Source organism: Molothrus ater, chromosome 5, assembly GCF_012460135.2.
Source record: "Molothrus ater isolate BHLD 08-10-18 breed brown headed cowbird chromosome 5, BPBGC_Mater_1.1, whole genome shotgun sequence".
Classification (NCBI taxonomy): Eukaryota; Metazoa; Chordata; class Aves; order Passeriformes; family Icteridae; genus Molothrus; species Molothrus ater.
In genome coordinates, this window is record NC_050482.2 from 32,433,583 (window position 1) to 32,460,094 (window position 26,512).

General features: G+C 35.8%; 1 protein-coding gene across 3 annotated transcripts in view; it reads left to right on the forward strand.

Annotated features, from left to right (window-relative positions):
- MON2 (MON2 homolog, regulator of endosome-to-Golgi trafficking) overlaps window positions 1–26,512 on the forward strand; it is a 66,108-nt gene that overhangs the window by 8,921 nt on the left and 30,675 nt on the right. For 2 of the 3 annotated variants that reach the window (XM_036400597.2, XM_036400599.2), the window contains exons 2-19: window positions 4,211–4,274; window positions 8,197–8,324; window positions 9,122–9,253; window positions 10,748–10,877; window positions 11,440–11,537; window positions 12,729–12,854; window positions 13,629–13,823; window positions 14,540–14,664; window positions 15,049–15,188; window positions 17,794–17,947; window positions 20,507–20,736; window positions 21,847–21,928; window positions 22,612–22,793; window positions 24,057–24,169; window positions 25,318–25,422; window positions 25,674–25,754; window positions 25,842–25,915; window positions 25,994–26,084. In XM_036400597.2, the coding sequence (XP_036256490.1) occupies window positions 4,211–4,274; window positions 8,197–8,324; window positions 9,122–9,253; window positions 10,748–10,877; window positions 11,440–11,537; window positions 12,729–12,854; window positions 13,629–13,823; window positions 14,540–14,664; window positions 15,049–15,188; window positions 17,794–17,947; window positions 20,507–20,736; window positions 21,847–21,928; window positions 22,612–22,793; window positions 24,057–24,169; window positions 25,318–25,422; window positions 25,674–25,754; window positions 25,842–25,915; window positions 25,994–26,084 (2,250 nt within the window). Of the gene's footprint in view, window positions 1–4,210; window positions 4,275–5,117; window positions 5,135–8,196; window positions 8,325–9,121; window positions 9,254–10,747; window positions 10,878–11,439; window positions 11,538–12,728; window positions 12,855–13,628; window positions 13,824–14,539; window positions 14,665–15,048; window positions 15,189–17,793; window positions 17,948–20,506; window positions 20,737–21,846; window positions 21,929–22,611; window positions 22,794–24,056; window positions 24,170–25,317; window positions 25,423–25,673; window positions 25,755–25,841; window positions 25,916–25,993; window positions 26,085–26,512 lie in introns of those variants that run through there. The other variant, XM_054514863.1, reaches the window with a different exon arrangement.

The following is a 26,512-nucleotide window of genomic DNA, read 5'->3' on the forward strand; positions in this document are numbered from 1 at the left end:
GAAAATTCTTGGTTTTATTAACCTTTGGTAACCATGCTATCACATTTAGAAATTCATACAAAAAGATTCTTGATGTTAGATCAATCCTTAGTAGAAATTAGTACATGTTTGATTGTTGCATTAAATATCCTTATGGGAATATATATTTTTTTGGTTAATAAAGTAAAAAAGGTGTTGACTTTGTTCCTAATTGTTAGATACAAATTCCTTTGAAGATCAGCATGTTTATCCTTTTTAAACTTCTTTAAAAATCGTTTGAAACTTTTAAAGAAACGATTGCTATGGCAGAGACAACAATTACTTTTTCTCACTTTAGATTCAAATTTTGTGCCATCTTTCCCTTAGGAAAAGTTGTTAACTGTGTTATTATTTTTCAATAAAAGAAGGGTAGTGCTTTCATGTTTACCCCAGAGTAATGAATGACAAATCCATAGAGATTACTGCAGAGCACCTGATGTACTGTCAGATCACATCCCAGTTGATGCCTCTGGTCCTTTACTTGCCTGTCTGTATGCATTGCAGTAGAGGTCCAAGATGTACCTCTATTAATGTTAAATGTTCAAGCATATGCCATGCCATTATTCTTTGTACTGCCAAGACAAGTCCTGTTCTTGGGCTGCAGGGTAATGTTATGGTGATCATGGAGTTAGCTCAAGTGGTATCTTTAGTTAATGTAGATTGCCTACTGCAGCTGGATTTAGGAGCTTCCACAATGTCCCAGCAGACAGATTTGAAGAACTGGTGCTTTCTAGATCCACTTACCGCTCATGGTGTGGATGGCTTGCCTTTCTGTCATGTTGAATTCATGAAGAATTGAATATCCCAGTTATCCTAATACCTTCATATGTGATTTTTGAGTTATAGATCTTTAAATATATGTAATGTGGAAAAATTTAGCTCATGAATGTTACCTGGATGATGGTAAATGTTGGTTTTGCTTGAGGATGTGTTAAATCTTTCCTTCCTGATTGCCTGAGTGGATATTATCTGCCTCTCTTACCCAATAAGTGCTTTAGATCCTAAACAAAGTAAAAGTTTCCAAAAATTGGGAAGATGGTCACAGCATATCTGATGACAGGACGGCTGAAAGTTTTCTCTGTTTCAGCTGAAGACTGAGAAGTCCATTAGGAGGGTAGGAGTTTTGGATCTGAGAAGCTCCTGAAGCTGTGTTTGGAAGTCTCTATGCATCTCCACGTTGTGGTCTCTCATATGCAGAGAACCTCTGGCTGTAAGGCAGCTGTGAATGTTGTTGTCAGATTGTACATTCAGAGAGGAACTTTCAGGCCAGAAGATAGATGTTATGCACAGACTCCTTTTCAGTCTGCTTGAAACTGCACTCTCCTGATTTTTTAATTTTTTTTTTTTTTTTTTTTGCTACATAGGTTGTCTCTTTGCCTTACTTTGATTTCTGTGAAGGGTGATTTCCATGTAATTAGCAAATTCTTGGTAATTTCCAAGGAAGCAGAAAGATGACGGGGCAAGTGTTTGAGTGTAGAGGGTCTTGTTGAATTTTACTGAGTTTATTGACTGTTTGATTAAAATCAGGTCAAAGTACTGGAAGAGATTGACTTGAATATGTGCTATCACTGAGAGTCAATTTCTCTTCTTTGTCAATATTTCACCTTCCCAGACTGGATGCTGCAGTTGCTTCAGGAGAAACATGAACCAAAACTCAGTAATGGCATGTGTGTGTTTGAGACATTTTATATCAGTTCATTTCACAATTATTAAGGCAGCAGAATTGGAAATCTAATTGGCTGAAGGTTTTAAATACATTTAAGCTTTGTTAAGTTTCAGGAATTACATGTGTATTTTCTTCTTTTCAAAATAAAGAGAGAACTGACTTGATTGTTAGGCTACTATGAGTTGTGGTGCTAAGGAAAGCTGGTATGTTACAGCTAAAATTGGTGATTGATTAAAAAACTTTGTGTCTTATATTTATGTGAAAGTAAATTTTCATATTTATACCCATAAATACACACAAGATAATGCTCTCTCCTTGATTAGTGCTTTATAAGATCCTGTTCTCATGTGACAGTGTCCTGCAAACTGCTATAGTAATTGATGTAAATTTGTAAACTTAAAAGCTATGGGATATATCTTTTAATTTGCCACTTAAACTGATGCAATCCCAGCACACTTTTACATTAATGTATACAGATTAGAACTGTTTGTAGTTATCATGTTTTCTATTGGCTATTTGTGATCAACTGAGGTATATTTTTATAGTGTTAATATGTTGTCTCTTTTACATATACAATAGAGTATTTTGTAGGGTGCATGTGGTGTAATTAGTTTTTAACTGTAAACATTTTTAACTGGGATTCGGAATAGAAACCATAGCATCATGCAGATGATCATACAAATTTCTGTATCTCATGGAGAAGAATGCTTATATTCAGCAGTTGTTTTGTTTTACTTTTTTTTTTTTTTTATATATATTATTTTATATAAAGCCAGCATGGAAAAAACTGAGAGCCATTATGTTGGAAAATTTTTGTGCAAAGTGCATGGTGTTTGTGAATGCCACTACTATGTGAAGGCTTATTATTTCTTGGAATCAAAATGAGTTTGTTACTCCTGGCAAGACAGAAATCAATTGCCATTAGTAATTGTGATTAGTTTTCATTTAAAGATGATTGAAGTTGGACTGTGACAAATCCTTCATATTAATTAATAGAAACAAAGTGTTATGACAAGAAGTTCAACACATTAAGTTAATATGATTAAAATAAATAAGAGCTGCATTTGGCATGCCTTATTTTAGTTATGCAAAATACATATGGTCATGTTGCTTTGTGCTCATTTGAACATGTTGTATTGTTAATCAGGCACTGTGAATATTATTGACTTCATTTTTAAAGTACAAAACGTGTTCAGAAAAATTTAAATAAATCTCCAGAGTTTTAAGGCAGTGTTTAGTCTTCCTATATTGTTTTGGGAAATATTTTTTTTAAAAAAACAACCAAACAAAAACCCCTCAGCTTTGCATTTCTCATTTCGCTATTTTGAGAAATATGTATGTCAACTCTTAATTTAAATATTTAATTGTGAATTTATACAGTCACCTTAACCTGACTTTCTATGAAACCTTTTTGGAATAATGTTCTGATGGAGAGGGAATATTAACACTTGGTAAAACTTCATGTAATATCATTTTCATATTTCTGATGACACTGTTTCTTTGCTTCTCTAATCTGTTTTATGTGGTGACAGCACACATCTTAAAATAGTAGTATCAGAGGAAAAATAGTGATGTGTACTGTGGAAAGTGCACAGAAATACAAAGCTAAAATAAAAGGGGAAGTGTGCTTTCAAATTTGCAGAACAGTATTTTCCAGCAATTTGCATCCAGTCATTTGGGAAAACCATTTATTTTGATTTGTTTAATTCTTTCCGGAGGCTTATAGTGTATTAATTCAATTTAAAAACTGGAAAAGCACAATGTAGAATATATCTTTTTTGTTTTGTACACAAAGCTTTCAGAAGTCATGGTCTTGAAATGCAAAGCTTCAGTGTTATGTTTCCAGTTTGGCTTGATTTCTATTAGAGAGCACGACTTGAGTGATTTCTGCAGGGAAGTGTTTGTGGGCACTGGAGAGGGAGTTGCTGTTCCCTTGGGGCCATGTGTGATGCCCTGGCTGGGCTGGGCTGGGCAGCCCTGGCCCTGCTGGAGGAGTGGAAGAGGGGAGAGGATGATATTGCTGCTCTGCCAAGTCATACCTGGGGGAAAGGGAAAGAGGAGCTGGTGCTGTGCTCTGTATGGCATGCTGGGAAGAGCAGAAAGTATTGTTAGAAAGTCACCTTTGCAGCATTGCCATGGGGTCATTTGTATAGGACATTTGGGAGCCAAAATCCAGGGGGAAGATGGGTTTCATTTTTCTACTTGTAATTTGAAACTGTCTAGAGACTGTAACAGTGTTTGTGCTTACTAGTGATTTTTTTTTTCCATTCATAAGATTGGAAAGTAATACAATGAGAATCATGATTTCTGAAAATTCTGAATATAACTCTTCCTGTGGAATTCTAGAAAGGAAGTCCAGCAACTACAAAAATTTCACTTCTGCGTTAACTCTGCTGGCAGAAACCACTGCAAATGGATTTCTTTATCTGAGACTATACCTTTTTATTTATCTACAATATTTTTTATTTATTTGCAGATATTGATGTATGATATAGCATCTAAACTACTTGTTTTCTTTTCTTCCAGGCTGCTGAATCAGGAATAATAAAAGTGAAAACAATAGCTGCACGAAACACAGATATTTTGGCAGGTAATTATTTGCTGTGCAGTAGGAAGAATAAAGCTGAGTTACAGATCAAAATGTTAAAAATATGTTTTGGATATGTCTAATAATGCTACACATCTTTTAGTGTGTGCTGTATTGTTGATGCTTTACTTTTGGGCACCTAGCAAAAAATCCAGTGTAGAAAGTATACAAGCATAGAAATTTTTTAACACTACTTGTTTCTTGTTAGTGCTATTAGGATGCTGAGGAAGGGCTCCATTTTCAGTTGATGCTCTACAAAAGTAATCATCCACTTAGAAAAGTACCATGAAATACTCAGGCCCTACATTCTCAGTGTTTTAGCCATTGTGGTTGAGTGCTCTGTGTGGAGTTCTGCAGTATGATCCACATCATGTATTAGTCCAGCCTTTGGGACTTGTAACTGGCAGGCAAAAATCCATCTTTATCTGAGACTAGGTCATTCAATTTAAGATGTTCCAATGCCTTAAGAGATGGGACATATCTTGTGAGATGCAGATTTGTAAGTGCATAAACAATATCTCCTGACTGTCTTCAGCTTTATAAAGTTGGCTTCTTGTCAGTTGCTGGTAAAGCCCTTGGCTGGATTTGAATGTCCCTGCATCAATACTTGAGTGTCTAGCCCAGATGTAGTCAAAATCCTTGAAATGCTAGAAATGTTTGGCAAGTCCGGTGAAATAGCTGCAAAACCATATCTACTTTTGAGATATGTAAATCAGGTATTGTTAAGGAGGCATTTTCTAGGATTATTTGTATTAACAGACCCACTCCTCAGTATTTCACTTTAATGCCTCTTTTTTATTTGTTTATTTTCTTTGTTTTTACTGCTGTCATGTATGCTGACATAAGTGGGAAAAGTATGCCAGGTAATGTCAGCTATATCAAAATACACAAATGAAAAAGGGAAAGCAGTAGTTAGCCATTTTGGAAGCTGTCAACATATTACTGCATAAAGAAGTTTTTATTTTAGAAAGCTAGTTTCTAAAACTATCCTGCAAAGTTCTCTGTTTTTTAGTTTTCAAAGGGAAGAGATAGGAAAGATCATTAAATTTAGTCATGGATGGGCAGTCTTTGCTTTCATCTTTTTGAGGGAACACTTTCTCTTAGTTGGAAAAATTTTTAAAATTATTTACTCTTGGAAAGTTCAAACTGGAATGTACTTAGTATTTATTTCATTCAAAAAACCTGTGCAGATTTGTTGTTAAGAGGTGTGGGAAACCAGCAGGTCCTAAAAGTTATTTTGATTAGTTAATCTTTGCTAATAGGATAATAACTTTTTCTTCCTCTGTTCCACAGTTTTGTACTGGGAAAATGTAATGTGCCTGCACATTATCCTAACATTCCACAGTTAAAGCCTAATGTCACTAAACAGACTCAATTCTTTATGAGCTTTTGTGTTTTTTGAGGTATCAATTAAAAGCTAACCTTATAATAAGGTAGTGTCAAGAGATTGTCTATCTAATATTTAAAGTCTTCTGAAGAAAAATTATATATATCACTTTGTAGTAATAAAGCTGCAAAATGCTACAATGTAATTGTGGAATCTAGTGGATACATTTTGACTGCTAGATTATTTAAGAGCATCTACAAGACATTCTAGTAACACAAATAAATATTTTGATCAGGATATGATTTTTTAATATCTGGATGTAAACTGTCATTTCACTAACATAGATAAGAACAAATGTATCAGATTGTTTTGAATAAGCTAATCTGGTGCTTTCTTGAAGCGTTTCATTGTGTAGGATTATAATTTTTAGGAAAATAGATGCAGGCTTAAAATCTTTATTAAAATCTTAAAATCTTTGTTATTTTTGGTGGGATATGTTTAATCTGCCAGAACTTTGAGGTCATTGATCTAACTTCTCTCTTTCTCTTTGAAAAGTTAAGTTGAGCTGTTTCAAAGTCTTCATTCTTGGCAGTGTGTACATGCTTTATTATTTATTTATAAGAATTTGAGAAATTCCAGAGGAGGAGAAAGCCTTTTATCACAGGAGATAAATTTGAGAAATTATTTCCATGTGGCTTTGAGCTGTGCAAAAACTTATGGTTTAGGAGTTCTTCTAAAAAATCGCAATTATAATCTTGCTGATGAAATGAATAGGTAAGTTATACTTCCCAAAAACTTCTCATTTGTTATGATTCAGTAAGGTAGATTTCTTTTTAATATATTCTGCTATAAATTGGCAGCAAAATGGAGGCAGACCTGGGAATAAGAAATTTATTGTGCATTTTAAGACTGAAGCTAATACAGCCACAGAAACACATGATCACAGAATATTCTGAGTTGGAAGGGGTTATCAGCATTTAGCTCCAGATCCTCTGAATAAGGAACAACTCTGCCTGATTGCTGTAAAACCAGATATGTACCAAAGGAGGTCTACAAAACATTTATTTTTCAGATTCATTAACTAAAAATACTTATATAGATTCTGTTGTGAGAGTGTTGCTTTTAATGGATTATAGAAGAATGTATTGTAAAAGGCTAAATTTGTTCTTTGTCTTGTTATTTATTAACTCATGCCATTTTAAACATTCAGAACTGTATCTCGAGTTTCATATTAAGGATAAATGTTTTGTAGTATCTTTTTGCTTGCTTTTTTCTGCTTAATGGTTAGAATTTAGTGGTAGTTCAGAAATGTCAACTGGACATTGAGCCTGCACTGGCTCTGAAGAGGCTGATGAAACTGGACTGTGTGTTGATATCACCCTGGCAGAACTATTATCTTATAGAAAGTTGGCATCCATTTCTTTTTGTAGAAACTTCTGAGTCAGTTAGTGTTTCAGTTGGAGAATATCACTGAAGTATTTTTTTGTAGTTTCATCTTGTTTCATTTTTTTTCCAAATTAGTTGTAGTGATGCTTAGTAGTATAGATCATGTTTGCATTTTTATGTGAGAATGTATTTTTTGTTTGTGGTAACTGCTGTCCTCTGAAAAGCATGCGAAACTTTTCATGAATACATTTCTTCTATTACACATAGACTAAAACACAGTGTATGACATTCAGTGTAAGAACAGACATTGAACTTTCAACTGTGAGGAAATTTTTAGTATCTGAAATGGTGATGAGCAGCTAAAATCTTAGAAGTTTGCATGAATCAGCAAACATACCTGCAAATGGAAAACCACTTATCAGTCAGAGACATGCTTTCCTTTCATATTTTTGGTATTTTCATAGTCTAAAATTTTATTATGTCAGATTTCTTGAATTACTTTTATGAAAAAAAACCCTGTTTTATATGCAGTGTAGAATGTTATATTCATTATGAAGCTTTTTCTCCTTAACAAAAAACAAACAAAATCCAAACCAAAAAAAAGGAGAGAAGTTTGTGGGAACTAGTTTTCTCCTGGCAAAAGTCCATTTTAAGAAGCTACCCTTTATCACTAAAACAGCATTTGACAAATTCACAGCCAGGTGAACGTACCCAGGATACAGTCTAGTCTCTCTCTTCCTGTTTTGTCAGTGGCAGTTTTCTCTTCCCCTTCCTGCCCTGTGCTTTGGGATGTTGCTCTGTGCCAGAGTGGGTTGCTCCTGCATTAGGTGCTGAGGTGACGCAGAGCAGAAGGACAGTGCTACCAGCCTGAGCCTGGTTCCTGGGGCAAGGCCAGGGAAAGCCCTGGGGGTGGCAGAACCTTACACCTTCTTGCTAACCACATGGACTCTTAAGTGGACGTTTTGGATTTGGAAAGTCGCTTGAGTGTGTAAGGGAGAAGGTGCTTGGAATTTGAGTCTTGACCAGGGTAATTGTGGAAGTGAGCTGTGTCAGTCTAGTGTCCGTCTTCACTTGGCTTTTCCCTTGTTCCACGTGTAAATCCCAAATTTCCAAAACTAGAGATTGCTTTTATTAATAGGTGTGGTTAACAGTGTTTGCATTGTATTTTTCAAAGTATTAAGCATTGACTGCTTCCATATTTCTCTTTGAAAGCATTGAAAGAGAACAGTTCAGAGGTGGTTCAGCCTTTTCTGATGGGCTGTGGAACAAAAGAACCAAAGATCACTCAGCTGTGTCTAGCAGCCATACAGAGGCTCATGTCTCATGAAGTTGTTTCAGAGGTAAGATCGATCTTTATACAAAAGCAGAAATATTTCAGAGTGAAAAATATAGACCTCAAATGGAAGGTGAATGAGTTGTTTTAGGAGGAGGCTCTTTATATTATAATGAACATAGTACACAAAATATTTTACTTATATCTATTTTTCAGTAATTTAAAAGAAAACCTTTTACATTACTAAATAAAACGGTGAGGCAATATTAGTAACCTCTAGAAGGAAATCCATGAAAATTGAAACCAGCTCATTTAGTTCACATTCTTCCACTGCAATAACTGAACATGTAATGAACCTTGTGCATCCACAAATATACTCTGTGCAATAACATTTTTGTGCTTTTGTTACATTTTATTTTTAACAATAAGGTAAAATGGATGCACATTTTCTGCAGCAATAAATGTCATGATAGTGTGTTAGGAAGCTGATGAAAATAATGCTGTTAAAATACACCTTCAGTTGTGCTTGCATAATGTAAAATTACACTAATTTTACATTAGTGAATTCTGAGGGTAAAATAATTTTTTACTGTGTCTTCCATATTTCCAAGTAAAAAATGAAGTACAGGCTTTAATTTGTACTACATATTAAAACATTTCTGTTGTCACATCTTCAAAGTGACTTTGGGAAGGTTATGACAGTGTAATTGGCTTTATAATGAAATCTCAATTTAGTGCTATGGTATAGACAAACAGGCAGATTCAGTGGTGATATGTCCTTATGGCAGTGATATTCTTACATATGTACATGATATACCAGTACATGAATATTGTAATAGGTGACAAAAAAATATTTCTTTGTAGGCTGCAGCCGGAAACATTATCAATATGCTTTGGCAGTTGATGGAGAACAGTCTTGAAGAACTTAAATTGCTCCAAACAGTTCTTGTACTTTTAACAACCAATACAGTTGTGCATGATGAAGCACTGTCCAAGGTAAGAATTTGTGGTATCAGCTACTGAATTTGAAATATCCAAGAGGAAAGATGGAGAATTTTCACATATGAAGCATGCAAAAACCGTGAACAAGAAGAGGACTTTCTTGATTCTGTTGTGTCCCTATTGTCTTTATGGCTAGACTCTGAAAACAGAATTTCTTTTAGCTTCCTTTTCCACGTGTTTTGTAATTCCTCCACAATAATGCATTTTGGACTTGATTGAAATTTGAAATAAAAATACTGAGCTAATATGCATTTTGGACTTGATTGAAATTTGAAATAAAAATACTGAGCTAATGCCTATCCTTCTCATGTGTTAAATTTGTTGTGGTTTTGAATTGGAATCAGAGCACATAGCACAGTGTACACTCTCACTAACAGAGAAAATGTTAAAAGAACCTGCTTTCCATCCTGCCTTAAATCTCCTGAAAACAGTCCAGTTATTGCTCTTTTTTTACTAATTTAGGGTCATAGTTTTAAACATGAAACATTTTGGATGTTATGTTTCAACTAGACAAAAAGTAAGGCCTCAGTCCATTTAATTTAAATTACAAGATACTTCTCTTTGAAGATGCAACATTGTTTACCATCAGTGAATTGTGTAACTGCTTTGTAAGTTTCTCTCTTAGATTACATTGTACAAAATTTGTTACAGCCAGACATTTATTGCACATTCATGTTTCAGTCAAGTTGCTGTAAGATTTTAAACTAATGTGGTGATACCATCAGAGTGGAGTCCACAAATCATAGACGTGAAGAAGAGGCAAAAGGAAATTCTGAATCTTGTATGGCTCACAGCATGTAGTACTATGGCAGGGTGGGGTTGAGGTTCTTCAAATTGCCAGAACACAGTATATGGACAGAAGAACAAGAAACACAGGTTTCACTACATATACGGATGTTAATTTTCAAAATTCATTATAAAACAGGTAAGTATTAAACTATGAGTTGGAGGTAATAACAGAATCCAGTGGGAAAAAGCATTCAGGTCATTGCCAGCACAATGACACGTTGAACTGCATGTCTTAGGCATAATAGCAGTCAAGGCATCAAGATTATGAAAGTGTTGTGATTCAGTGTAGGAGGAGGAATGACATTTTAGCTTTGGAGTTGACTGACCTTTCTGTGATTAACCTTACAATCCTAATGTTCTTTTGACATAATATTCATACAAGTTGTTCTGTGTGATGATTACTGCGTATTCTCTGTATGATGACAGCAATTTTATTGGTACATTGTAATATGTTCAGTTAAATACCACTTTTTGATTGCCTTTGTGGAGGATTACTAAAGAGTTTTTGGCTAGGGTAATCCATAAAATGTATTCTGGTTCTTCAAATTTAATTTTTTTTTTCTTTTTTTTTGGACAACCTTTTGACAAACTGTAGCAAAAAGCATTCCTCAGTCCATCAACCTTCTTGACTCTTAGCTAAAAGATGAAATGTATTGCTGTAACATGATGTTTTTTTCTGTTGATTTTTTTTCCTTTCAGGCTATTGTACTTTGCTTTCGACTGCACTTCACAAAAGATAATATCACAAATAACACTGCAGCAGCTACAGTGCGGCAGGTGGTGACTGTCGTTTTTGAGAGAGTGGTTGCTGAAGATGAGCGATACAAAGGTGGGCATGCTGCTTACTCAGCTTGCTGTTATTTACCTGCTTTTTTGACACGTATCAGATGTTTCTCTTTCAGATAACAAAGTAATAAAATGTCTATAGATGCTATAAAAAAGTCACAGACATTATTAATTTTATCTGTCTTTTATACACTTATTTGTATTTAAAGGAGATGAAATCTTTCACCAATTTGTCAGTCCAATTCAGTGCAGCAATATATAAAACCTAGATTTTTTTTTTTTCAAGCTGTGAGAACTGGTCTTCAGGTTAGTACTGTAAAGGGATTTCAGGTGAGGATGTCATTTATGGTGTAGGTACCATAGATTATTGAGTGGGAAATATATGGCAATAGTAGTTTTGAAGAGAGCATTGGAAAGCAGTGCTTAGTATTGATGATCTTTGGTAATCAATCTAATGTTTCTATAGACATGATAAGTTGGAGAAGAATTGCCTGGCCATTCTTGTAGAATATTCCTGTAGGAACACGTAATGCATACTTGGTGTTTAACAGCTCCTATGTTCACAAAACATTGTTTTGTTTTGGTTTTTTTTTTTTTTTTCACAGATGCTGTTGACCAGCCAGCTGCAGTTCAAGGGAATAGTAATAGAAGATCTGTCAGTACACTGAAGCCTTGTGCTAAGGATGCATATATGCTTTTTCAGGTAGTTGGGGAGCATGTATTTATGTCTTTGCAGTTAAGATTTGTTACTTCTACACTTCTTTAAAAAATTCCAAGAATTTGCTGGTTTTGCAGATTTGCATATTGACAATGTCCTTAACCAGAGCCTTGGGCTTTCTTATGCTATTTATTCTAATTGGTGATGATATGCTCTGTCACAGGGGAATGATGGAAAAATGATTCTAAGTGGCCTTGGAAATGTTCTGCTATAAATCTTAAATAATAGCTAAGCATACATGTCTGCCTTAAATTCAAAATTCTTATTTCTCTGAGCCTGTGGTGGGTTTACCCTGGCTGGATTCTCAAGTGCCCACCCAGCTACTCCACCACTCCCTGTCCCAGCTGGATGGGCAGAGAAAATAAGATGGAAAACAATTCATAGGTTGAGATAAGGTAGCTTACTAAAGCAAAGGTTTGCATGTGTATGAGCAAAGTGCATCAGCAAGAAACGTTCAGCCACTTCCTGGGAAGCAGAATACATGGTGGTTGCTCCCAAAGGCAAGCATTGTAATGAATGCCTCCCTTCCTCTCCCATTTCTTATGTTCTATAACTGAGGTATGGAATATCTCTTTGGTTAATTTGGGGTGACATTTTTTGTCTTCTCACAGGATCTTGCTCAGCCCCTTAGTGGTAGGGGGGGGAAATCTTGAGAGGCAGCACTGAGGCTGTGCCATTGCTATTCAGATGTAGCCAAAGCAGTGGTGTGTTAGCAGCACCTTTCTAGCTACCAATGCGAAGCTCAGCACTGTAAGGGCTGCTATGGAGAAAATTAACTCCCTCTCAGCCAGACCCCATACAGAGCAAAATGCTGCAACTGTAGTTCAGTCCTGTCTCTTGTGGTTGGTATTGGACATTAAAGGCAAGTATGTAATGAAAAGGAGTAGTTGCATTCATCACACCAATAAAAATCTTCTTGACTTACCAAAGTCACTGGTCTTGGGATATTTTTGAGGGTAGGAATGAACACACATGCTGCAAGGATAGCAGCAAAGTTTGAAATGTCTTTTCTATACTTTATAATTTATGTTAAAAAGGTATTTAAAGAAAAATTATGTTGAAATCAGAAAATTACCTGCAGAAGAGGAGAGCGTGTAGATTTCATTATGAACTCGGGAAACTTTCTTGGTACAGGACTGTACAGAGAATGTTAATGTTGCTGTGTTTCTTTCTAAGGATCTTTGTCAGTTAGTTAATGCTGATGCTCCCTACTGGCTCGTGGGTATGACAGAAATGACACGGACATTTGGCCTTGAACTTCTTGAGTCGGTCCTCAATGACTTTCCACAAGTGTTTTTACAAGTGAGTAGTTCTTGGACAGAAAACAGGAAGACTTTTTTTCACATAGGTAGTAAAATCTACACTTTATTAAATCCTCTTTAATTTAACAAGAATATTGTTCTCTTGAAGGACTTGTAGCTTTTACATATTGGTGGGGGGGGGGGTTTAACAGAAAAATTCTCTGTGCTTTATGAATGTTTTTCTATCCCCATCATTTTTCTATTCCCAAACACTTTATTTATGTTTATTCATTTTGTAGTGCTGCTTGTTTTACTCTGTTTCACTTTTGGTTTTGCTGTTTATATCTCCTCTGAAAATGCATTTTCTTATCTTACCTGATTTATGACAGCTCTGTAACTAAATTTGTGGAATTGTTATTTCTACAAAAACATTAACCTCATCCACTTGTAAAGTAAGAATGAAGACTGTGAATTGCATCCATCTACTGCATATAAATGCACCATGATCCTGCAGTAGTGTGTTTTACTAGCTGACAATAGGTAGATTAAAGAAATTTATCTATTTGTAAGTGATATATTAGCAGCCTATTTCAACCTGCAAAATACAAGAAGGGTGCATGGCATGAACCTGACCATTGTAATTTCATGGGTTTTGGTAGCTTTACAATGGTGTCTGCAGTTCTGCCTTTTCTTTTCCTGATTGTAATTTATACCAAGATTTGCATGATTTCAGACTGCTTGATCATGACTACAAATGTAAATAAGATGCATAATCAGAGCTGCTGGTAGCAATTAAGGAATATCTGCATATAACTTTTTCTATTTTGTTTTTCAGCATCAGGAATTCAGTTTTCTTCTTAAAGAAAGGGTATGCCCTCTTGTTATAAAGCTCTTCTCCCCCAATATCAAATTCAGGCAAGGTTCCACCACCTCATCTTCCCCAGCACCAGTGGAAAAACCATACTTTCCCATCTGTATGCGTTTGCTGCGAGTAGTTTCTGTTTTGATTAAACAGTTTTACAGCTTGCTGGTAAGAATATGCTCAAATTTTCTTCATGCAATTCTGTTTTTCTATGTATATGCCAGTGCTGTGATCAGTAGTAGTATTGATTAGTTCTTGGGAACTGTTGATGTCTACTGAGGGAAGAAAAGGCGAAATACTCTTTTCCTCTTACGTTTATTTATGTTTACATGTAAACTGTGCATTCTAAATGTACATTTTTGTTAAACATGGACTTGTATGAATTTCATAGTGGATTAGCTCTTGTCTTTTCTCTATTTAACTGCCTTTCAGGTTCTGGGAACCTTTTGATCTTCTGTTGTTTGCCTCACTTTAGATAATGATGATTACTGTGCCTTGTTAATTCTTTCTAAGAGGCTTTTGACTTGAGTTGCTAAAGCTGTTGACAGAATGTGGATAAAAACACATGTTCAGCTGTTCTTATGTCCTGAGTTTGGGTATCTGCTAAAAAAGATATTTTTCATTTGTCTACTGTAGCAAATGTATGACCTTTATTGCAATGTCTCTGAGGAATTTAGTTCCTTCAGTACAATTGCATATGTCATTTTAGTTTGTCAAAAATGTTATATTTTTATATAATTCTGAGTAAATACTCATTCCAGGGATTTTTTTAGATTCTGTACAAAACTTGCCGTAATAGGATTCCCGAGATGGAGGGTTTTTTTAGAAAATATTTGGTAGGAGGCTTTTTATTTTTATTAATTATTATAAATTATATATTTTAGGTAACAGAGTGTGAAATCTTTCTGTCATTGCTGGTTAAGTTTCTGGATGCAGACAAACCACAGTGGCTACGAGCTGTTGCAGTAGAATCTATTCACAGGCTTTGTGTGCAGCCTCAGCTATTAAGGTATTAAATATATTGGCTTTTGCTTTTACATAAAGTTTAAGATATATTTTTATTATTTTTCTCTAATGGAAAATGCTTCCTAAAACATTGCAAATGTGTAGAAACTTAAATGCAATAAGCTTTTCATGATAATTTGTGTAATGCATTAGGCAATGCTTATTATGCAGGAAGGGCTGAATTACAGTTATTTGAGTATGTCTGTGTCTTAGCAGTATCAAAGGAGCATTTACCACAAATTAAATATTATTGTTTACCTAAATATTTGCTGATAAAATGTGATTTTAGTCTACAGTTCGGAGTGTATGTGGAGGTGAAGTTGCTGTTAAAATATTCTTTTAGTTCTTGATTTGTCAAATACTTTCTGTTTTACAAAATACCTTCTAGGTCTTTTTGTCAGTCGTATGATATGAAGCAACATTCCACTAAAGTTTTCCGTGATATTGTGAATGCACTGGGGTCCTTTATCCAGTCTCTATTTCTTGTACCGAGCACAGGGAGCACATCAGCAACACCGAACCAAACTGGTAAATCTTTATTGTCATTTTATTTTCCCATCATTTTCTTGTAATAATGAATTCTGTTTTGATTCAGCTCTGGTACAGCTCTGTACTTCTGTGTTTATTTTGGTGAAAAGCTAGCTTGAGACCAACTAGTGTTCTCAGCTCTGGTACAACAGGGGATTTTATCTACCTGGGGGGTTTGTGGGGAAGGCATAGACCCCAGTCAGCAGAGCAGTGCTCCTGCCTTGATTCCTGTTTCTGCAGTGACCCAGCTCCTTGTTTCACAACTTTTCAGAGGGAGATTCCAAAGGAGTTATTTCTAATTTCTGACTCTAAAAAATGTGTCTGCTTTCAGGCTCATTGTGTGGGGATGTCATTTATGGCAGTGCACAATTTAAGTAGTAAGAAGGTGTGTGTGGGAGGCAATCACTAATTCTACTGGATGTGCAAGGCCAGAACTGGAGTTGAGGGAGCCAATAGGCACCATGAAAGAGATGTGTATTTTACAAATGATCTCTGTCTTTTTTGTAAGCTGTAATCATACACATGTTGAAAAGACTTGATTGTCTTTTCTTGCAGTCAGGGTTTTGGCATTTCACTAGGCATATTTGTATTTTAATAAGAAGAAATGATCATCCTGTTAATGCCTTTGCACTTGTTTATGTCCCAAGTTAAGGCTCTCTGCTTTTTCTTGTAGTTCTGGAAGCAGTCCTCACCCACAAGCAACATAAAAAAATTTCGTAAGGGTGTCTTTTGATATGCCTACTTAAAAGACATAAAAGCCAGATAATAAATGTAATTATTGTCTATCATATCTGCCACTACTACTGGAGAAGTTTGGGTTTAGACTCACACTTTTCAATGTTCACTCATGAAATTGGAATCCCATGCTGGAGTGATAGCATGAGAAAATTTGTGTCAGTGTCTATTGTTCAGTAGCTGTCTATACATTTCTATTAGTATTATTTCTAGGTTAGCTTAATTATCTTAAAGTAAATCAGAGGAACTCTTTTCACCATGTAACATGCACATATATGAGAAGCCATTCTGTAATACTCATTCTGAAAACCTAAATTTTGCCTCAAGTGAAACAGCAGTGCAGTAGGGTCATGCCTCTAGTGCTGTTGCTATTTCTCTGGATAATTATTTCAGGTTTTTTTCTCTTTTCACTTCTTCTTTCTGTCTGAATGCTTCTCATGTCACTTTCTCATTCATTTCTTTTTTCTACCTTTTTTTTTTTTACTACCTTTTTTCCTCCTGTGGCCATATTTGACATGCAAAGAGCAGATCAATGCAATGTAATTCTCAAGCTGAGTCTTCTGATTATAACAGCAGTCCTCTCATAGAAGGCTGTGTTTTGGAATTGTAGAATGGCTTGTGTTGGAAGAGACCTTCAAGGTTATCTAGTTCCAGCCCCCTGGCCATGGGCAGGGACACCTTCCAACAGACTAGGTTGCTTGAAGCCTTATCCAGCCTGGCTTTGGACATTTGCACTCCTTATACACTTGACTTTTGAGCTTCAGTCTTGCAACAGGCTACCTGTTTCGTGGGAGTTGGAAGCTGCATCTGCTGAAGTTCTGTGTCACTTTTACTATACTGGCCATTGTTTACCACCCACTTTAATGAATTAGATTAATAAAAAATTAATTGCACATATCTGACTACACAGTGGAATCATAGAAAATGACACCATTGTAACTGTGTTTGGTTAACCATGTGTTTAGCAGCATGATTTTATTGTTTTAGTCTGTTAAGTGTTACTGTGTTAAAGTGTATACATAAGCTTCTGTATATTCATATTGCCTAAGTTAGGAGTTTTTTGCCAAAATTAGTAGCTTACTCTTCACATACTAAAAGCAAGCACACCAAAATGGCCGTGAGTTACACTGTGAGTCTCTGTCCTGGGGACTCTGCTCTCTCTCCCCATTGTCTCTTCAGAGAGAATCTGAACTGGTGGGACCTATTCTTAGTAAGTAGAGATGTCCTTCTCTATGAAGGAAGTGTATATATACAGACTTCCTTGTTCTTTTAGCTACTTTTTTTTGGCTTCCTCAGCTGGAACCAAAATTTGTCCCTTCCTAGCTGTTGGTTGGCACATTGTCACCTCATCCCTGATGGGGTTTGTTTTATTCTGCCTTGGCATGGAACAGATTCAAATGTTGCCATTCTCTTTGATTTTCTTCTTGTGGTTTTTGCATTTCTGAAATCTTGGAAGTTTGTTATTAAAATAATTAAACTTTCTAGCTACTGAGTTCTTGATACAACTGTGTAAATAATCCTTAACTTTCAAGTATCTGTCTGACTCTTCGCTAAAACAATACATTGTTTCATCAAGACTGTGAAAGTTTAATAACATTCTGTGAATGAATCAATGTTGCTGTACCTTTCACAGAAACATTACGTTCTGACTGAACATTAGGCAGTTGGCATCAATGAACTGCACAAAGGATTATGTTTTAGACAGCAGAGGGAGCTCAGAAATAGTTTTTTATGTTATTGTTGATTTTTTTATTGAACTGGGTGTCTTCAAATTAATCCTAGTGTCTCAAAAATTAAATGTAGAAAAAGGAAAAGGATATTTGTTGATCACAACAAATTGGTTGATTTTCTCACTTTGTTTTTGTGACAGGAAGCAATGCATCAGGGAATACTGGCTCAGCACAAACAAACCCAGGAGTGCTTGGAATGGGTGGAGGTGCGACTGTATTACCTGCCTTTGAGTACAGAGGCACTTGGATACCCATCCTGAATGTAACAGTACAAGGCAGTGCCAAAGCTACATAGTGAGTACCTCTAGCTTTTTGAAAATGTATGTAACAGGTATTTTTATTTTGAATTTGATGATGTAAGGAGTTTTTTTCACTAGTGAATATTGAGATTTTCATTTCACTGGTGTTGAAGTCTATTAGGAATTTTCTCTTTGTTGGTGCCATGACGTGTTCCAGTCTTTTTGCTGTTTTTTTCTGCATGCCCTGGATTCTGATTGGGGTGTCCCCTATGGTTTTAGCATCAGTTGGATTTTGTTTCCCTACCATATTATCTGTATTAACTTTTCACTTTTAGGCTTCCCTGTAGTATAGAACAATTTTGGAAAACCTGTTGCTGCATTTTGTAATGGCAGACATGAAGGGCATTAAGCAAACAGGACATCAGTGGGAATGAAAAATAGCTTTCTCACACCAGCTTTACTGTATTTACAGTTTTAATTGAGCAGGATATTGTGGTAGATACTGGTCTGGTTGTCATTTCAACAATGTATTGACCTACATACCAAGGCTGGATTCTGAATGCTCCTTAGAATGACAAATTATTTTGTCATGACTTTGTACAATGGAGATGGTGTTCTCAGTTTAAAGCTGCAAATACTGTTACTTTTTCAAATAGTGCAATTTTTTTTCATGTCAGTCATGACCATTGAGGGGCACGCACTTCCAAACCTGAAGTTGTTTGTATCACCATAAAGTTTTGGCATACTAAAATTCAGTGAAATCTGCAAATAGCCTGGATCTCAATATTTTTAGGGTAGGAACTCCTTTATCTGCCTTTGAGATGCAGACGGAGAAAAAAAATCATCCTCAGATTTCAATAGTTAATGTGTATGTGTTGACTTTTTATTCCAGCAGTGGACATAAATGTTGTTTTAGTTTACCTGCCTGTTCTCAGAGAATACAAATTTTTAATTTGCTCAGCTACTACAACTTCCACTCTTTTCCCTTTTCTTTTTTCTTGCTATCTATTCTTAACTGGATCAAGAACCTTGCAGCCACCATCATCGTCTCCTGTTTTGCTCTAAACTTGCTTGTGTTTTACCTTTGGACATCTCAAGTGACTCTGTGATTTTCTCTGCATAATTTTTGCATTTTTTCTTTTGTATAAGATTACAGAGTTGTCACAAGCATTTCACAGCAGTTTTTTTCTTCTGTCTTGTACTTCTGTCTGTAGTCCCTGTATGTAAGGAGATGACTTGCTGTAATGTCATGTTCTAGCACCAATTCTCTTCTGCTGCCATTAGATTTTCAAACAATGGCCACATTTCATACTTTTACACAACTTTATCCACAGACCACTATGCCTTCTCTTCCCCTTTACTTAAGGAACTAAATGTTTTTGAGAGAAATAGACAAACTATTCAAGACTTTTCACAACCACTGCTGTTTAACATTAACAACTCATATAATTTCTTCAGTAGTTAGCATTTTCTATCTTCAAAAGTAAAGGATGTGACCTCTACCTCACAAATATATTGTAACTATAAAACCCACTCATAATTTTAATTATACCTGTATATATATTCACACTTACTTGTATATAGAGAATGAAATGCTGACCATCTGATTTAGCTGTAGTTCCTGCTCCCCTAGATATCTGAGGCAGCTATCTTCAGGAAATTAGAGGTAATGACTGAAGTGTGGCATAAGTGTGGCACAGTAATAACTGAAGTTTGGGAGAAGGAAAAATTTTGTGCATTCAAGAGTGGTGACACTAGAGTATAAAAGTATCTTTGGTATATTTTAGCTGGAATATATATCTTTTTAAAAAGTAGTTTGTAGAGTAAAAAAATGATGAAATAATGATTGTTGGGGTAGCAGGTGGTTTTTGTAACAGATTGTCTCTACTTGTATAGATGCTGCTGTGTCAGCTACAATTTCTGTTGGATTTGTAACTCAGCAGTTCTTTATGTGCTTTTAAAGAAAAAAATGGAGAAAAGTGGCAATGAGACTGCTATTCCAGCACAGTGATGTTTTAATTGCATGTTTTTCAGCAGTGAATCATGTAGATATATCCTTTTTGTACGAATAACTTCCATTGTTTACCTGTGCATGTAGGTGGTGAGTATTTGGCCATGTAATACCTAGCTATGGACACGCTTTTCTAGTCATGTGGACTCAAAGATAATGATAATAGAATGTCTGGCTTGTCCTCAGATTGTTATAACTATGTTCACACTGTCATGATTTCCTGATGTATTTCTTCTGTTGTTCCTGGATAATTGTTCCTGGATAATTCTTCTGAATAAGTTCTGTTGCAGTGGCCTTAAGTAAAATAATAATACAAAGTAGAATTATTCATTATGCTTGCTTATATGTGTTAGTGTATTTTTAGAAATATTTTTTGCAGATCTGTACTCAGGGTTTGTCCCCTTTTGGTTACTGTCTTATTTAGTCATTCATTTACTCTTTTACCTCTTGACTTAAAGGTTTTTTTCTTGAGTTGCAATAAATCTTGAAGTATTTGGGATCTGTTTGTACTTAGGATTCATTTGGAATCTTGTTTTTTATTATTGTTTCTAAAAACAATAATAGTGGTATTGCTACACACTTGTCATGTTTTCAATTTTTTAGTTTGGAGATGCTGGACAAAGTTGAGCCGCCTACAATTCCTGAGGGCTATGCAATGTCAGTGGCATTTCACTGTTTGCTGGATCTTGTCCGTGGTATCACTACCATGATTGAAGGAGAGTTGGGAGAGGCAGAAACTGTCATTCAAACCACAACAGAGGCAACTTCATTACCAGCAGAGTCTTCAGAGCAAGATCTGCAGTCTGTTTCTGACCAATCAGAGAAAGAACTAGGTATTTCAAAATGCAAAAACTATATGAAATCCAACAGTTTTACGGAAAGCAGATTTTAAAATTTTATGCATTTTTGCTTAAAATTGTTTCTTATTTCTATATAAAAACTTACAATGAAGTGTGATTTTTGGGGATTTTTTTAATGGAACAGCATTCCATTTAAAAAAAATACTTGGCTTAGTGTTAAGCCAAAAGCAGAACACCGAGATCTAAGGTCATAAGAGACAACCTGACTGACAGAAATGGAATTATGACCACGTTAAAAGAAACATATATTTCTAGTAACAAGATAAAAGGAATGTTTTAATGGAGAAATTTTTAGTAAGAATGCATTATATAGAGAAGGACTTCCTTAAAAGCAGAACTGCTGTGAAGTGAGGATTGTCTTTGTGGAACATATGAGTCTGTACAGGGAGGTCTGTATGTACAGAAAGACTTGTGTTTGAGCAGTGAGTTTTCCTGCCCCAGGAAGCCAAGGCAGTACAGCTGAAGTTTGAGCCAAGGCATTGGGGGTGCCAAATGGACAGGGGGAAGCAGAGGGCTTCATCCCAGGCACTGCCTCGGGAGCAGGGCAGCAGGGCACTCTCCGTGGTGCTGCAGGGCAGAGAGGGAGGTGCACATGGGCTGTGCAGCTGCCCCTTTGCTAGGCCAGTACCTTTTTCCCCTATTAAATGAAAGAAACAAAAAAGTTATGGAGAATTATAGATACCACAGGAGAATATTTTTACTTCACTGCAAAATTTCAGTGAGTTTCTTATCCCATAATTTTGCACTTGTGAATGTTTATTTTTATAGACAAAGATCAAAAATGGTTATATATACCATAGTAAGTTGGATTTTGATGGGGTTTTTTATGCTATTTAGAAGAGGCATTACCGGGTGATTTTTTTTTTTTTTTTTACCTCAGAAATGTTACCTTAAATGCAAGCTGTTTAGATAATACTGGTGTAGGTGTGTTTCTGTGTGCACATATATGTGGCTGTGTAAACACGCGTACAGAAACGCACTTAAAAAAATGCCGTAGTAAGCATTTTGTTTATGATACAGTTGAAAGTTATTAAGGAAACCACTGTGTTTCTGCTATTAAAAAGTTTATATATTTCTTTTAAGTTAGCAGAGCTGTCTGGGAAGAAATGGTGAACGCTTGTTGGTGTGGTCTTCTGGCTGCTCTATCCCTTCTACTTGATGCAAGGTATCTGGTCTTTCATTTCTCTTGATTTTTCTAAGTTGATATTCCAAGCTATATTTTGAACTGACTTTTGATACTAGACAAATTGACAGTTGTGAATGTAAGTGCTGTTCATGGCATCTGAGCAGTCAGGTTTGTGGCTTAGGCTGAGTGGCTAAATGACACAGAAGTCCAACATAAACCTTTAACGTATTTCAATACAGAACAATTAACTGCATTTTCAAAGGGTTGCATTTAAGCTATTTAAATTATCTTTATTTCTTTTTACTTTGCTTGCATGTTTCAACATATTGAAGTGATTCCAGGTCCTGATTACTGCAAGTAAGAGACTAAGTAATGTGTTAGTACTTGTTAGTACTATCTAATCTTTAAAGTGGAAAAGCTTTTTACTTGGAAATGACTGTGGTAAATTAATTGACTCTTTCAAAGGGCCTTTTGTAATCAAACACCATTTTCTGAAATTAGTTTAAAATATCTTCTTATAATATCATTATCAAGTTACTGAAAAGTAAAGTTCAATTTTGTAGGAAGTGGTTCTGAAGAATTTGTTGATTGGTTATGCTTGTTCTTCAATATTTATACTGTTAATGGGTTTAAAGTATATTTTCTTATGGCTTTCAGTTTTGGTTAGCTGCCTGCCTCTGTGCTCTGTATTAATTCTTGCTGAACAATGTGTACTCTTTCAGCACTGATGAAGCTGCCACTGAAAATATTCTAAAAGCAGAATTGACCATGGCTGCACTTTGTGGGAGACTGGGTCTTGTAACATCAAGAGATGCCTTTATCACTGCCATTTGCAAAGGATCTTTGCCTCCTCACTATGCCCTTACTGTATTAAACAGCACAACTGCAGCTCTGTCCAGCAAATGTAAATATATACATTTTTCTTAATTCTGTTTCTTCGTACTGTCCTCTAAACCCAATTTTTTTTGGGATGTGGTTCCAAAGATATGCAGCTGTAGTATTTGACTATATTAAATTAAGTTAGAATCCTCAGACAGCACCTAGATCACCTGCTTTCCAGAACTGGTTAGTCTTGCAGCATTTGCTTACTGCCATTCTGATCAACCTAAAATTTCCTGAAAGATTCACATATGTCAAAAATTCAAATTCTGAGGTCTGTCTACCATTGTAAAGATCTGATAGGATGTGTAATTAAGGCATTCAAAATCTGAAGAGGTCTCTGGGCAACTTGGATTCTGAAGCTTTGGCTAGAACCTCCTGCATTTGTGATGTACTACAGTCTTATCTACAATTGTCTGGTGATGGTAATGCTTATGCATAAATGGAAGATCTAAGTTCTGGGCTCTCTATAGCCTACAAAAAGCTGAACTGATGCATCCCACATCTTGAGAGAATGTTGTAATTCATAATATACGCTGGTTTAGGATGTACTCTGTTTCTAACTTTGAAATTGAATTACTACTTACTAAGAAAAGCAACTACCTGAAAAATATACAGATGCATCTAACATTAGAGCTCTTAATATAAAACAAAAATATCTTACTCTGGGAACAAGGACCAGCACCTTTACTTCAGTCCAGTGTACCAGCTAAGTGTATTATTAGATTATAAGTCTGTTAAGAACACATGACTGAACTACACAGATATCTATAAAAACAAAGAAGGGAACCTCAGTTATTTTGTGTAGGTTGCTCTTCTTTTTACAATTGAGTTATAAAATGGGTGTCCTGGAGTCCCATATTGGAAAAATATAATGATACAGCATCAATGGCACTGTCATTTTCTGAGTGTACTGGTACAATGGTAGCACACAGTGATACACAGTGATACATTTATACACAATTACTATAAAAAACTGAGTTGAGAAAGTCTAATGCTCATCTCTTAAGCATAAATATTTCAGTCTTGACATAAAATGTATAAATGTCTAATAGTCAAGCAATGTCTAATAGTTAGAAACAGGGATTAATTGCAAGATCTTTAAATCTCTAGGGCAATGACACTGTAATCTAAATATAACCAAAGGTCTCAAAGTGAGGTATGTTAAAGGTAACACTGTAAAGAAATTTTGTGGAGTCTGTTTGCCAGGAGGTGGTTCTTACTACAAGTAAATACTGGATTTTAAATTTAGAGGGTTTTTTTCCTTCTCTTTCCAATTTTCCTCCAGCATATTCCATTCAGGGACAGAATGTTCAAATGATTAGTCCCTCAAGTGAGTCTCACCAGCAAGTTGTAGCAGTAGGGCAACCCTTAGCTCTTCAGCCACAGGGAACAGTTATGGTAAGTACAACTTGTAAGTGATCTTGCTTTGCTTAATTACTTCTTTCTGCATCTCAGCGTGTCTCAAAACCAGGCTACAGATGCACAGCATTCTTACAAATAATGGTGTAAGAATGGTGAGCTGGTCTATTGTCCTAAGGCTTTCATTTGGAACAGTCCTGGACAGTAAAGTTATCTAATTGCAAAGAATTCTTATTCTTGTTTTTTTCTGACTTCTAGCGCTGAAGTTCTTATCCATTCCACTTGGAAAATTCTGGATCCCAGCTGTGTTATGTGCATGTGTGTAAAAGTTCATTTAAGATGATGTTCATTTAAGATAGACTGATTTTTGTGGAGTTGGTGCAATTAAGCTGGAGTACTTCAACTTGTGTCTGATAACAATGTGAAACTGGGAGGAGAGGGCAGTGATCAAATCAGAGAATCACAGGATGGTTTGGGATGGAAAGGATCTTAAAGATCATCTCATTCCAACCCACTTGCTATGTGCAGGGACACCTTCCACTAGACCAGCTTGCTCAAAGCCCCATCCAACCTGGTTTTGAACACTGCCAGGGATGGGGCATTGACTTCTTCCCTGGGCAACCTGTTCCAGTGAGGCTGGTGAGTTCCAGTGACTCACCAGCCTCAAAGTAAAGATTTCTTTCCTAATACTGAAACCTGTTCTCTTTCAATTTGAACCCATTCCCTCTTGTACTTTCACATGCTCTTGTAAATAGTCTTGCCCTGTTTTTCCTGGAAGTTCCTTTCGGGTACTGGAAGGCTGCAATTAGGTCATCCCTAAGCCTTCTCTTCTCCAGGCTGAACAATCCTGATTCTCCCAGCTTTTCCTCATAGGAAGGGTGTTTTACCCCTCTAAACATCTTGGTGGGCCTCCAACAGATTGATGTCCTTCCAGTGTTGGGGACCGCAGAGCTGGATGCTGCACTCAAGTACTCATATTCAGCTTCACCAAGATAAGGCTGAGAGAAGAAGTAGAAATACTGAACTAATTCTCTAAAATAATATATTTCAGTAGTGCAAACAAAATGTAATTTTGAGGCACTTCAGTAAAAATTGGAAGTTTGCTAGAAACACTATCATTATGAATGATAAAAACTGGATGGCTGTTTGGTTGTTTTTTTTTTTTTTTTTTTTTTTTTTTTTTGTAGCTGACATCAAAAAATATCCAGTGTATGAGGACATTACTCAACCTAGCTCACTTCCATGGAGCTGTTCTTGGTACATCGTGGCAACTTGTCCTGGCTACCCTTCAGGTAATATTTCCTGTGAGGAAATATTTATGCCTTGCTGTTATGCCTTGCTGTTATGCCTTGGTGTTTTGCTATAATTTGGTTTTCGATTGCTCAGTGGGGAATAGAAGAAGCTTTCAGTCTTCTCATGGTGTTCTGTGAATTGCCTTGAATAAGTACTGTAGCTGTTTTCTCTTGAGTTCTGTTTGGTGGCTAGCTTGAGTACTGTGCTAATTTCTTCTCTGCCTGAAAAATGATCCTTTTGTATTTTTCAGCATCTTGTGTGGATTCTGGGACTGAAGCCTAGTGTTGGGGGTGCATTAAAACCTGGGAGAGCTGTGGAAGGGCCAAGCACAGTAAGTATGATTGTTTGTTTTGCAGTTAATGATTACATATTATTTTCTGTTACAATCTGTAAGATACATTTCTGTCTTTTATTCAAGGTTCTGACTACAGCAGTTATGACTGATCTGCCATCTATATCCAGTATGATTTCAAAGCTTTTTGAAAACTCACAGTAAGAAACCTTATCTTGTAATCAAAATAATATCTGTATATCAAAGTTGACAGTGTTTTGATAGCAGTTATTTTTCAGGTACCTTGATGATGTGTCTTTACATCACTTAATAAATGCCCTTTGCTCCTTGTCCCTGGAAGCCATGGATATGGCCTATGGAAACAATAAGGTATAAAAAAGTTGTTTATTTTTTTAGATGTTTTTATGAAACAGGCAGAAGACTTGTACATTTATTCTTTAATTAATTATTCCTAACACTAAAACCAGTAATACCTTTGATGCTAGATTAAAAAATAAAATATGAACCAGAGAAGGTCTTGTTTTTAATGGTTCATACAGTTACTACATTCTCTGAACATCCTCACTGCATTCCTGTGCTTTTTAAGGAACGTCATGTGTTTCCATTAATAAGGTTGTGGGTGGATGAAACTTTTAAAAGCCCATGTAATTTCAGAGGTTATGGATGCTGAGTAGCACAGTATGTTCGGTGAGATGTTCATTTTCATTTCAATTTTCTCTTACAATGTACTTCAGAGAAAGCCTGACGGTTAGGTATTTAAAAACCTGGTAAGTCATATTTACTTGGGAAAGCATGGT